The following is a 13,157-nucleotide window of genomic DNA, read 5'->3' as shown; positions in this document are numbered from 1 at the left end:
TGCATCTGCGCTGGCTTCACCTCGGCCAAGCCAACACTTCTACAATGATAATTAAACACAAGTAAGAGTTACAAAAATAGGGAATTGAAAACAATTTTAACAGAAAAAAAAAAAAAAAAAAAGGAGAGGATGTCACAACGTGATGGGTGGATGGTTCCCCCCGCCGCCGCCTTTCCTCCCGGCATCTTCCCCCGTTGACCACGCACCGGCACCCCATCACGACGGGTGTGCCTCCCCCTCACAATGAGTGACACTCATCGGCCATGTTCCGCTTCATCACCTCCTTTATCTTGTCGGAGGCTTTAAAATCTGCAGCGCTCTTTACACACTTCTGCGCCTCGTACACCACGCTTTCTCCACCCAATTTATCTTCCAGCCGATCGCAAGCCCTCGCGTCCGCTTTGCTGATGAGTCTGCCCTGTGATTCGAAGACGGTTTTCTCTTGCTTCTTGGCTATCTCCTCACCCGCTCTCGCATCAGCGTTGCTTCGTTGGCACAGTTGTGCTTCGAATATGGTTCGTTCTGGGTTCTTCTTGGCTATCTCCTCACCTGCCCTCGCATCAGCATTGCTTCGTTCGCACAGCTGCGATTCGAAGATGATTTTCTCTTGCCTCTTAGATAGCTCCTCACAAGCCCGCGCATCTGCACTACTTCTCTCGCACCGCTGCGATTCGAAGATGATTTTCTTCGGCTTCTCCTTAACGAGTTCCTCACACGCTCTGGCATCAGCGTTACTTCGCTCACACAACTGTGCAGTGAACACCGTCTTTTTCTGTTTCTTCTCGATGACCCTGTTATGTTCACCGTCCGCTTCGCCATCCTGGCTATTTTCCACATGGGATCCTCCATTCATGTCATCACCATCCGGTCTGCAGCTCACACTCGTGTGTGCATCCTCGCCGTACTTAAAATCGGCCTTCGTCTTGTGCATTTTTTCCCCTACAAAGACAGTGATTTTTTGGGTGTTCCTTCTTTCTAGGAGAAACTCATTTATGTTTTTGATTTTCTTTGGTCGCTTTCCTTTATCGGGATCTGTTACCTCTTCGCCATGTCTGTCGTCGTTTCTCTCCTCCCTTCGATGGTCTTCCTTGGCGTGGGCTTCCTCCACCCCTGCGTCCGATCCAACACTGTTGTCTATTTCTGCATCTCCCTTTACCCCCTCCTCACTGTCTACTTTGATTTCTTTTTTCATATCATTACAAGCTTCCCCTTCTGAATGGTTCACCCGGAATGTGTCGTTATTCTCCTTCGACAGAGGGGGGGAGGTTCCATGTGAGTCGTTCTCAGTACTTCCTGTTGGATGCGCATTTTCCTTCCCCGCCTTGGAACAGCCGAAAGGCTCATCTGAAGCGGCAGAACCCAGTCCCACATCCATGGAGGAAGATTTACTCGCTTTCGTTAGCCCAGAAAATTCGTCATCTTCTCCTTTGAAGTGTAAGTGGTCCGCTGAGCTGCAGTTCTTGTTTGGTAAGTTGTCTCCATTTTTGTCGTCTGTATTGGGGGTGTCTGTGCGCTTCTCCTCCTCGACTTCCCCTTCATCCTTTTCCGGCCTGTCCGATTCGCTCCCTGCATGCACCATGGTGTTCCTTTCGGAGAAAAGCTCCTTTGGATGGTATACTCAGGCTCCCCCCCTTGGGATGGTGACACTGCTACGCTTTCCAGCCGTCTTCAGCGGGGAAGCAAGCCCTGCACGCAGAAGGAAGCGTCAGCCGAAGGGGGAAACTGTTGTAGCAGAATTCTCTTCACCAGAAGAACGGCAACAAGAAAGGGAAGAAAAAGAGGGAAAAAAAACAGAAAGAAAAAAAAGACTCGTGAAAGTGTGAGCAATGAGGACAAGTTCGTAAAGTGAAAAAAAAAAAAAAAACATATACATACGTACATACCTATACTTATATTTGTATATATAAAATAAGCTCCGTAAAGACAGGAAGCATCATTTGTGTCCCCTTTTTTCGAAGCAAGCTGTTTGTCTCAAATTCACAGTTGTTTGCGTTTGATGGGATTTTAATTGAGCAGTGCGTGTTGTTGTTTTGCTGCACTGCTTCGTTGTAACATTTTGCTGCATCGTTTTGTTGTAACTTTTTTCCGCAACTGTCTTGTTACACCATTCTGCCACGCAATTTTGCTACACCATTTTGGCTCCATCACTTTTCTGTTTTTTTTTTTTTTTTTTTTTTTTCCATTTTGCGAACTGGTGCCACATTCCCCCCTTTGTGTGAGACCTTCGGAAAAATCGAGGCGTGACCCCCCGTCTGGAACAGGGAGGGATATGTCAGCCTAGCGAAACCAATGTTGCTTTCTCCGCATATGAGGGGAAGCACAACTTGAGGTTAAAAGGGGAAGACCAAAGCGCGCGGTGAGCAAACATGCAAACAATCGTGTGAGCCAAAGGTATGAACATGTGTAGCCATTCAAATGAAGTCTCCCTATCTGCGCTATTTGGAACAAAAAAAAAAAAAAACTGTAAAGTGCGCCTGTCAACCTTTCTCTTAATTGAACTTCCCTTTCGCCATTCCAGTATGTCCTGAGAAAGTTCCCTCCCACAGTGAAATAAAAATGGGCAGTAGCAGCAGCAAAGGCTACTACAACAACAACAGCAACAAAGCCGTTTGAGAGGAGTTTCCCGAATGTGTCTCCACATGCACATTCAAATGTCATCCCTGGATATAGGCGGAGCCTCCTCTTTATTACATGTGCGCCAAGAAACACACACGTACACATTTTTGCGCGGCCCTCTCTTCCATCTTCGCATTGGTGCTTCGCTGCAATTCGTGTCTTTCCCCTGCATGTCATTCCATTTTGTGTAATTGAACTCCTCGTCATTTCCCCCTTAAAATGCTTCTCCCACCACGGCGGAGGAAAACCCTCCGCCCGAAAAGAAAAAAAAAGAAAAAAAAGGCATTTCCAACTGTCAAACCTTTGCCCCTTGCGCCACTGTCGTGAAGAAGTGTGCGTTTGGGGGAAGATGCAAAAAATCGTGGGAAGACCACACGTGAGAAACTAATTCGTCCGATTTGCCCCATTTACCCCATTTGCCGAATCCGTCCGAACGGCAAAGCAGATTTCCCCTCCGCTAATGCCAAGGCAATTTGCCCGGTTAACCCACCTTTGGTGGTGCTTCCCCTTTTTTTATGAACTAGTCAGGTGAAGGTTGTGCAACGAGGGAGCTAGCTATCCCTGTTACTGCACCTTTGGAGTTTTTTTTTTTTTTTTTCTGCAACAATTTATGAACAGGTCAGGTAAAAATGGCCCCTTCAATGAGCTAGCTATTCCCACTGCTACGCCTTGCAATATTGCGTTCTTTTGCTTTTCCCATTTAGGGGCGTTGTTAAATGGTGGGCTTTGGCTTAGCCCCATTTCGCGCGTCACATGTCGTGCTCTGATGGATCAAGGACGAACAGGTGGCGAAATGAATAGTGAAAGGCAGTTGCCGATATTTTCTCACAAAACTGAGCATACGGCTGCTTACACATTGGGACCATCGCCCGTTCAACACTGCTGAAAGGGGGAGAAGCGGGTATGACAGACCTCCGCCACTGCTTCCCCCATTTGGGTCTTGAAAAATCCTCCACTTGTTCCGCACCCTATTTTGGGGGGACAAAGAGGAGTCAAACGGGGGATTAATTCAGCTGATATGCGCAATGCTGTATCGAAGTGATTCTTCATTTTTCCCTTTTTACCATGCCTCCTCCTAGGCACTGCTTCCTGTTACCAAGCCGGCTGGAGAGTCGGCCGCGCCCCCCCTGCAGCAGAGTGCAATTCTCTTCTCCCCCGACTCAACGGCATTTTCGGATACGTCCGACGACCACAAGTTCGATGTGGCAGTCAAAATCCCATTAACCCTAGCGTAATGAATCCCTCCACTGTACAACTGGAAGGAAGAACACAGGTGGTAGTTCTCTTTGCACAGGTCAGCACGCATCGATGTGGCATAGTCGCACTCGTAGTTTCCAACATAGACAAACTCTGTGTCGTGTATTCCCGTCACGCTGGGAAGAGAGAAAGAAATTATTTCTGACTTGTTCAGGCTCCTTTTAAAGAAATACACTTCGTCCAGGTAGCCATTAAAGCTAGAGTAGTGCATATTTTTTCCAATGGTTATGTCCCCTCCCCTTTCTTCATCTCCAGCATCAGCCTTAGCGTCCACGTCAGCCTTAACGTAAGCTTCTTCCTTATCTGCAACTTCTCGTCTGATCAGCACCGAGTTGTCCAATACCCCGTTGATGTAGAGTTCCACCTTCATGTCGTCCATTCTGATGGCTATGTTTGTCCACCTCCTGAGTGGTATCTGTCCCATGGAGGACATCCCTTCGTTCGACTTCTGCTCCGTAAGTATTCTCACGGATAGTTTGTTCACGTGAGGGTAGAGGAGCACGGCGATGGTTTCTTCCCCCTTGTGTCTGCACGGTGGTCGTGGTCGTCGTGATTGTCCTAATTGTCGTGGCTGTCCTGGCTGCTTAATGCATCACTGTGAGATCTCCGTGCAGGTGTGTTCCTCTGTAGGGGCGGGCGACCCACCTATGGAGCCATCACGAAGATGCCCCATGAGATGCAGCAACGATAAGTCAACTCTTACATCTGCGAAAGGACATTGCGGAAGTTATTCGTTGGCCTCTCCAGCAGGTATATCCAGAATACTCTGCGAGTCGGGGGGACGGCAGCAGTTGTATGCAGATGTAGGCAGCTGTCTACACGTGTGTTGTTCGTGACATAAACACATGCAAGCAACAGCATCGATGTATCCTCGATGACACGCAAAGGGGACACGCCATCGCCACTCCTTGGACAGGTACATCTCTCTGCTCTTAACGAACATGGTGAACTGCGTCGTTTTCAACGTGGCGCCGGCGTGCACCAAACCGGAGTTATCTGCAGAGTGGCGGGTGGAGAAAAGGAAAAAAAAAAAAAAAAAAAAAAAAAAAAAAAAAGGATAACATAAGATGACAATATTCACCATTTGGGATAGCTCAAGGGATGCATAACGAAGCAAGCGAAGAGTCCGAACTTTTTTTTTTTTTTTTCTTTTTCTTTGGTCGTCTCATTCTAGCAATTATATGCACGTGGATCCCCCCTTCCATGAGTACCTCCCACGAAGGCCCCGCTGTATCCTCGTCCATTAAAACCAGGGGCCGCGCGCACCAACTTGTGCATGTGGTTATTATTCCCGCTGTAGTCAACGGCGTACATGTCGTCAAAGGTCCACTTGGCGATGAGCCCCTTGGGAACACTGTTGGACGTGACGACTGTGGACGTCCCCCCTAGGCATATGCTATTCGGAACCCTAAGACACGTCTCGAAGAGATTGTCAAACGATCCGGAAAAGGATAATTCGCTGACGTAACTGAAGAGAGATTTTTCGAGCTTAGTAGATCGCAGGGTGGCCACGAGGGCTACCAGGAGGGAAAGAACGGCTCGCAGCATCGTGCCTGTGTGTGTAGAGGGGTGTGTACAGGGGTGTGCTTCTTCATACTTCTCCATACGTGGGCGCAGTGCCCACCTGCGCTTATCCCTGCATGAATATATCTCCCTGGAGGAATTGTACACTACAGATTGTCATGCCCCCTTTGTCATGTCAGGGTTTCTCCGTTGCGACGTTCACTTGTGTCCTACCTATGATTTGTAGAGGGGTTCCAAAAGGCACATCGTTATTTCACTCGTTGTTCTATCTCCACGGGTGAGAAAATGTGAGGAGAGAGAAAAAAAATAATACCCTTCTGCTGAGCACACAACATTTAACGGCCTTGCCTGGGGAATAGACAGATCCTCAGGAAAGCTAACGCATCCCCTTTAGCGCATGTGTCAAGAAGGGGTTTCCTCTTCCACGCTCCAACTCAGCAGCCCGTTTCTGTGGATTAAGCGCCGAGAACACATTCCGGTGTACGTACGCATGCCGCTGCCCTCACGTTTATTACTGTTCCCCTACCCGAAAAAAAAAATCCCCAAATTTGTACCAATTTATGGGCACAATTAAACCGCCCTCCTTGTGAATTTAGACAAAGAAGGCAAAATAGGGACCGCCACCCACCTTTTGGAGCGTTAATTCCACTTTTTTTTTTTTTTTTTTTTTCTTTTTTTTCCTTTCCTGCACGGGATTTGTTCTGCTAGCTATTCTCATTTTTGTGCACTTTTCACCTGAACAGGTCAGGCGAAAAATGAGATAAAGAAAAAAGAAGTGGAAAAAAAAAAAGGCAAGCGGTATAGAGATGTCCACTTTGCGATTAGTGAGAAGTTCCCATTCTACTCAATTGCGCAGTTGCTTACACACCCCTTTTAAGGGAATTTCTCCACGGCATAGTGTGTGTCTTCCCTTTGAGTTGGCTCCTCATATGTTTTTTCCGTACAATTTGCACTGCATACCCACCTCCCTATGTACACACTTTCAGGTGTATTATTTTTTTGTCCCCTCCTTTGACGGATCGCAAAAGGGCAGCGGTGCCCCACGAGAGAGATCTCTTTTTTTTCATCTTTTCATTTGCCCCCACAATGGAGGTGGAACGTAAAACCTGGTGCGACAGGAAGCTTCTCAAATTCGAAGACATCTGCAGAGGACGCATCCATTCCATCCACCACCACTTGCTCAATAACGACGTAGTGGCCGCCTTTGATCAGCTGAAAAAAGGAACCTCCCCCTTCGTCAGAGATGAATGTAACAGGACGGCCCTCGATTTAGCCATCGTATTATTTATGGGCAAATTTAATGAGTCCCTATGCACCTCCCTCATTGCAGATTATATGCACTCAGATGGGTGTGTCTCGGGGAGCTGCTCTTCATCTTACAGCAATAGAGTACCAGTTATCCTTAGGGGGGATGCCCCACTTGACCACTCTAAAGATCCACTCAGCGTGGCTAACAAGACAAGCGCAACGGAGGAGTCATCCGACTCGTTGTCACCCCTCCGGTTGGCGAGAAGAAAAGTGCGTTGGGCCATTCCAAACCGGTCCCACTGTTATCAGCATGGTTACAATATGGGACTATGCAACAATAATATGACACCCCCGCGCAGAGCACTAACCACCAAAGGGGGAAGAGGAACCAAACATACAAGAGCATTGCTCGACGGAAGACTACGAAGAATGAAAGCCCTGCTTCTGTTCATAAAGACTCTTAGCATGAACACACGTTTGAGAAAATATGCAGAGAGGGTCGCAAAGGAAGAGATTTCCAAGCTGTCTTTCCCCTTTCTGTACACAAATACCATGCACATGCTTTTTAAGCGTTTTTCGCCTGAACATGGTGAGTTAAAAAAGTGGAACATAAAAAATCCAGCTGACTCAAGAAAGTTACTTACAAAAATATTGTCTAGCAATTTGTTCGAAAGTGAAGTAATTAAATTTATGGGGAACATCTTATCTTGTTTCTCTTGCATGATTGGAATCTTTGGAGAGAAGATCTACCAACAGGAGTCCACCATTTCGCAGTTCATACTGCATATGTCTTTTACCTTCGATAACGAATACTTATTCAATGTAGTAGTAAATAAAGAAAACACGTTTGGGGAAAAGGATATGTTTCAGTGGGACGCACTAATCGATTCCATCTCGCATGGGAAGCATTCGTTTCGTCATTATTACCAGCCGTTACTGTATGCCAGACTGAACAAGTTTTTTCTGGAAAGGCTGGAACAGCTCCGGGACGAAGAGAAGGGGGGGAAAAGGACTCGACACTTAGCCAATAGGGCGCAGCCCGTGGTCCACTTCAAAGGGTAAGACGTGTGTGGGAAAGACGCTGCTTACAAAACAGACGAAAGGGTGCCCTGTGGGAGGTGTCGACCGTACACATACATGCACAGTTAGCCATTTGAGGGGGCCATAGCGATGAGTAAACAGGAGGAGTAAACGCTAGTAGAAGGCTTCTCCCCCTCCTCAACTCGGCCGTAAGGTCCAGAGCAATCGGTCCATTTGCCCTCTATGTGGCGGCAAATACATTCGGTGCGGGGGGGGGAGCGACCCATCCGGTTGCCTGCTGAAGGGGGGCCATCTGTTCACAACTAACTGGGTTAGCACGTGTTGGGTATGTAAAAGATGATATTCGTAAATGGGGGGAGGTCCCTTGTGGCATCTTCCACGGGGCCGCCCTTCTTCGCCCACTTTTTGCACGTTGAAATGTGTTTTTTTTTTTTTTTTTTTTCTCCCAGTGGGGATGGCATCGCATCGGGTGCGCTTCTTCACTTCGTCGCCTTCCTTTTGACCATTTTGGCGATGCTCACGTGGTTCCTCCCTGTGGGTAACTTCCCCCAGGTGTGGCCTTGCCCAACAGCCTTTAAAAAGAAAACCCCCCACATGCCTCATTTTGTAGGACAAACTTTACCTGAACTGTTCATACAAAATTGTTGCTCCAGTGGGGATGCCAAAATTGATGGGGGCACAGGAGAGGAGAGCCTTCCCCCGCCGTTAAATGGGGTTCCACTCCGGTTGAGCGGAACAGTGTACTGGCATCTCTCCCCCATGTGTGACCAGACAACATCGCGTAGTTGGTCAGGGTGATTCTTTCCCCACCAGATTAATCCGAAGCGATCCGTTTGGCGCGGCCCTCTCGTCAGGAAGGAAAAAAAAAAATAAAAAAATAAAAAAATAAAAAAAACGCGGAGGAAAGTGTCAGGGGGGGAGAGGTCACATAAAGGAGGCCTACTCCGCGTATGCTCCTCTCACCGCGTAGACGGATTACTCCAACCGCACCCCCTCCCCCCATGGCTAACAGCAAATACGCCTACGTGAAGAAGCTGGAGGAAGAGAGGAGAATTCTTCCCTGCTGCTACTTCGTCGTGAGGATAGACGGCGGAGGCTTCAAAACATTCACAAAGACACACGGGTACACAAAACCGAATGACGTACGAGGACTGCACCTAATGAATGCATGTGCGAAAGAAGTGATGCACAAGTTTGACGAAATCGATTTGGCATATGGACACTCCGACGAGTACAGCTTCCTCTTTCGGAAAAAAACAAAAGTATGGAATAGAAGACATGATAAAATCTTAACCAATATTGTGTCCTGTTTTTCAGGATCCTTTCCTTTTCACTGGAAGGAATTCTTTCCCGATCAGCCGCTACTATACGTGCCATGTTTCGATGGGAGGATTGTTCTCCTGCCAACAGAAAGGGAAGCGAAGGATTACTTCCGCTGGAGACAAGTCGACTGTCACATTAACACTCAGTACAATGAATGCTTCTGGAACCTTATTAATAGGAGTGGTTATTCTCATCAGCAGGCTTACGATGCTCTGAGGACAACTCAGAAGAGGGAAAAGAATGAGTTGCTATTTTCTCAGTTTGGGATCAACTACAATGATGTACCTGAGATTTTCAGGCGGGGTTCCATCTTGATGCGGGATGAGCAGAGCTGGAAAAGGGGCCACGTCGGGGAAGAGGTGAAGATCACGCGCGTGAAGGATCCCAATTCGGGAAGTGGACAAAATACGAAGGTGCGACCGCTGGACGATGGGAAGATGCCACCGCCCGACGATGCAAAGGTGCCTCCCCCGGACGATGCGAAGGTGCCACCCCCGGAGAAACTGCGCAGTGATGCCGCTCCCCCCCACAAGCGTGACACAGTGGCGAAGTTCACGCTCTCGCACGAGAATCTCGTGAGTGACATCTTCTGGGAGAAGTATCACTTCCTATTTGCTAAGTGACGTCGAGCAGCAGCCCACTCGGAAATATTTCTACCCAAGAGAGCAAATGGGAGCTGCTCCTTTTCTGTAAAAAATAGTTGTGAAGGATTGTCCAGCTGAACAGAAGGGCGGAGGAAAGCAGGGGAGAAGTACTCACCCTTAAGATATGATTACCAATTCAGAAGTCTCAAAAGGGAGAATCGATCAGGTGTGTACAACTGCTGTGGTACCAGATTGAACCTTAACTTGGGCCTGAAGGGGTGCTACTCCCATTTGTCATACATCCCCGTACAGACACCCTCTGGTGGAGTTATAACCTCCTTATCAAAGGAAAAAAAAAAAAAAAAAACACCTGACCCTGTGCAGGTGAAAATGTGACCTACATACGTCCTCTGCGTGGAAGACTCTTCCTCCTGGTGTGTACCCCTGCGCATACGCTTTATTTTTCAAAGGGGAGGTTACCCTCCTCTGTTCTTCAGAACAGACTCCCTCGGGGGTGCGAATGTCATGTGGATATAGTCTCCTCATTGGGAAGAAACCTCTTCTTCATTTTTTTCCGCTGACTGTGCAGTGTGTGCACGTTGCAGAGGGTGGGAAAAAAAGGGCGGAGGAGAACAAAGCCCGTCGAAAAGTTAAAAATCGCGCCACAGCGTAACGCACGGAGGGCAACACAACGAACATGAGCTTGTTTTAACTTAGCAGTGAGACCTCCCTTCTTTTTTTTCTTTTCCACCCTCTTCGCGCGCATGTTCACAGTGCTCACTCTGGGGCATACACTGCAAGCCTGTATTTCCCAGCCTGCAAAGTGCATTTCTTTTTTTTTTTTCTTTTCCCTTTGTCCTATTTGTTTAGCTATGCGTATGTTTAATTGATCGCATGTCTACGTCTCCGTCTGTCCACTGGTTGCTGGGATACGTTTCTGTCTGCCCACAGGTTGCTGCGCTACGTTTCGGTTTGTCAACTGATTGATGGGATACGTTTCTATCTGCCCACTGGTTGCTGCGCTACTTTTCTGTTTGTCCACTCGTTCCTGCCCCCCTTTCTGCTAACCTACCTTTCGTCTCCCTTGCGCAGACGGGCCTCCCACGCTGGCAAAGCGGCTGGCGAGTTTCCGGCCGCCCCCCTTTGCACTCCCCGTGTTGTACATACCAACTGAGTCCGATAAGATGAGCACGCCAAGTGACCAATTCGCCCAAAGGAATGGCCGAACCAGACTGAAACGGTAAAGCGGCGAAATGGCGACTGGCAACAGGCTACTAGCAACTGGCAACTCACAAATACCAAATGACAACCCCCCACTGCCAACTGCGCAGCTGGGACCGTGGCACCCATTTGGTCAATCCCTCTCCCCTTTTTCAGCGCCCCTGCCGGCAAGCCCACACACCCGAATGACTCCATGCACTGTCCGGTATGAACAGACATTGATGAGGCAACTCAATCGTCACACCTGCGTCCGTGCACGTATCCGAAACTGACCCAAAAGAGTGACGTCTCCCCACTCAGCATTGCTTTCTTCCTTCCCTCGGCAGCTCTACTACGAGACAACTCAAAGGTCATTCAAAAGCAGCATCCGAAATGTGAGCCATCGAAATAAGACGTCCACGTTGGATGCGGTTGCAGGTGAGAGACTAGGTAACAATATCGTCTCGCATTGAGAAGTTTGGATGCCCGCTCAGGAAAGTCCCTCCCTCTGCGGATAGGGAATAGACCGAGGGGACTCCCCATTTGAGTCAACCGTATATCTAGCCACCTATTGAGTGGCACCTTACGAGACTTCCCCTTCTTTTTTTTCCGGACCCACCCCTCCTCAACGGCAGACTCGAACAGCGGCTCCACCGATAGATGGACGAATAAAAAAATCATTGCACCCCCTGATGGAGAGATCAAGAGGATACTGCAGCAAGAGCCATTTCATATGATGAGCAGAAGGTGTGGAAGGAGGATTCATCCGGAGGTGGCAAGTGGAAACATCTTCTCGAACCACAGGTGGGGAGAGGCACGCAGACGAGGCAGCCTCTAAAGAATGGACGATCCAATGGGACAATTTTTTTTTCTTTTTTTTTTTTTTTTTTTTCTTCTTTCCCACTTTCTTGCCACTCTCACGGTGACATGTCTTCTCCATTCCCCTTTTTTATCTTCTCGTCTGACAGCGGCCATGTGGACCAAAAAAAGAGGTCCCCCCGAAAAGGCAGGCGATGGCGTTAAGAAGGAACACCACTGAGTCTTCTTTTTTTTTTTTTTTTCTTTGTTTCTCCTGTTGGGGTCTCCAAGAGGGGCTACCTTGTGTAACCCTCTCTCCTCTGCCCTGTCCTTTGTACTCATCCTTACTTGCACCCCCTCCCCCCCCATCGCACCAACTATGACAACCGCAGCTCGAAGAAGACGAGCAGCTACAGCCTGAGCAACAACCCCTACAGGTGGGGAGTCGACGTGCTGAGGTACCCTCTGCCCCCACCGAACAGGAACTACAGACACGTGGATAATCTATCGGTATGCCGAGGCAGACGAGGGGTGGGGTGGCACTGGAATGAAGCAACTTTGCTCTTACGTTACTCCCGCGTCAGGATGTTCCCCCGTCAGGCCGTTTCCCATCATGCAACTCTCCCATCATGCCCCTTCTAGACCTGCCTCGTGCCCAACAAAAGCGCCGACACGTTCGTCCCCAAGAAGAGCCCGACCCATTACGTGACTCAGCTGGAGGTGAGCGCAAATTGGGCCACCCGGAGAGGCAGCCACGACGATTAGTGCAGAGCGGCTCAACTGAGCTGCTCCATGGCGCCCCTACACTGCCTTTTACCCCACAATGCCACTCCCCAGAAATCTCTTTGCCCCAAGGAAAGCGCCTCCATCCAGGGCTCCAGCCGAAAGATGATTCGTTCCCACGAGTCCAACTTAGAGGTGCGCTCATTTTTCGCGCGCGGGTGTGCGGCAGGGGGGAGAGACCACTAAGTGGAGCGTTTTCTGTCCACCCCCCCTTGAGGCTTTCCCCCGTTGAGTTATCCTCCCCTGAGTCTTCCCCCCGTTCAGCTTCCTTTCTCTTTGTCGTTCCCACCTCCTCCTCTCTCTCCAGATAAACTGCATCCCCAAGGACCTCGAACGGAGCCAGACGAAATCCGCCTGCACTTCCCGCCGGACCAACTTAAACGTTAAAATAAAGAATGGCCTCTTCCCCCTTGTGGTGCTCGTCCCTCTCTTGGCTCACCCAGCTGTGGGCACATACGTTACCGCTCAGCCATTGGCAAAGGTGTGCACACTTCAGCCGCTTGCCTTTTCTTCCCCTCTCCTTCCCTCCTATAGGCCGACCTCACCCCCATTGAGCACGTCGGAAGGAGACCCTTCCACGTAAACACCACCTGCAGGAACAAGCACTGTTCCGTTGCCTTCAACAGTAAGTGCATTCGCGGAGGACACCTCAGAGGGGACCCCCCGCTGTGCCTACCGCAGCGGCTACAGAGAAGCTACGGAGAAGCTACAGAACAGCTACACCAGAGCTACTCCGCCGCTACTCTCACCCCCCGACCCCCCCCGCAGGCGCCAGAGAACCGT

The 13,157-nt window shown here is 49.2% G+C and overlaps 5 protein-coding genes across 5 annotated transcripts in view; 3 read left to right on the top strand and 2 right to left on the bottom strand.

The window, feature by feature from the left end:
- Positions 1-238: 238 nt before the first annotated feature.
- C922_04394 (hypothetical protein) lies at positions 239-1,579 on the bottom strand (the record flags this gene model as incomplete). Its single annotated transcript, XM_008819977.1, has 1 exon — positions 239-1,579. One exon carries the CDS (start codon positions 1,577-1,579, stop codon positions 239-241), a length of 1,341 nt encoding a protein of 446 aa, XP_008818199.1.
- A 2,112-nt stretch (positions 1,580-3,691) lies between these two features.
- On the bottom strand, positions 3,692-5,421 carry C922_04393 (hypothetical protein; the record flags this gene model as incomplete). Its single annotated transcript, XM_008819976.1, has 4 exons — positions 3,692-4,400; positions 4,577-4,639; positions 4,815-4,869; positions 5,085-5,421. 4 exons carry the CDS (start codon positions 5,419-5,421, stop codon positions 3,692-3,694), a joined length of 1,164 nt encoding a protein of 387 aa, XP_008818198.1.
- A 1,062-nt stretch (positions 5,422-6,483) lies between these two features.
- Positions 6,484-7,707, top strand: C922_04392 (hypothetical protein; the record flags this gene model as incomplete). The annotated part of the gene is made up of 1 exon (XM_008819975.1): positions 6,484-7,707. The coding sequence occupies one exon, from the start codon at positions 6,484-6,486 to the stop codon at positions 7,705-7,707; it is 1,224 nt and encodes a 407-aa protein (XP_008818197.1).
- Positions 7,708-8,687: 980 nt separating this feature from the next.
- C922_04391 (tRNA(His) guanylyltransferase) lies at positions 8,688-9,632 on the top strand (the record flags this gene model as incomplete). Its single annotated transcript, XM_008819974.1, has 1 exon — positions 8,688-9,632. One exon carries the CDS (start codon positions 8,688-8,690, stop codon positions 9,630-9,632), a length of 945 nt encoding a protein of 314 aa, XP_008818196.1.
- Positions 9,633-10,777: 1,145 nt separating this feature from the next.
- Positions 10,778-13,157, top strand: part of C922_04390 (hypothetical protein) — a gene marked incomplete at both ends in the record, with an annotated part of 2,669 nt that continues 289 nt past the window's right edge. Inside the window, 9 exons of the mRNA XM_008819973.1 lie at positions 10,778-10,833; positions 10,971-11,019; positions 11,141-11,231; positions 11,429-11,597; positions 11,984-12,101; positions 12,234-12,311; positions 12,429-12,509; positions 12,682-12,756; positions 12,909-12,999. Of these exons, the coding sequence (XP_008818195.1) occupies positions 10,778-10,833; positions 10,971-11,019; positions 11,141-11,231; positions 11,429-11,597; positions 11,984-12,101; positions 12,234-12,311; positions 12,429-12,509; positions 12,682-12,756; positions 12,909-12,999 (808 nt within the window). The remainder of the gene's footprint in view (positions 10,834-10,970; positions 11,020-11,140; positions 11,232-11,428; positions 11,598-11,983; positions 12,102-12,233; positions 12,312-12,428; positions 12,510-12,681; positions 12,757-12,908; positions 13,000-13,157) is intronic.

This window comes from Plasmodium inui, assembly GCF_000524495.1.
Source record: "Plasmodium inui San Antonio 1 unplaced genomic scaffold supercont1.22, whole genome shotgun sequence".
NCBI classification, from domain to species: Eukaryota; Apicomplexa; class Aconoidasida; order Haemosporida; family Plasmodiidae; genus Plasmodium; species Plasmodium inui.
This window is presented reverse-complemented; position numbering and strand designations above follow the sequence as displayed.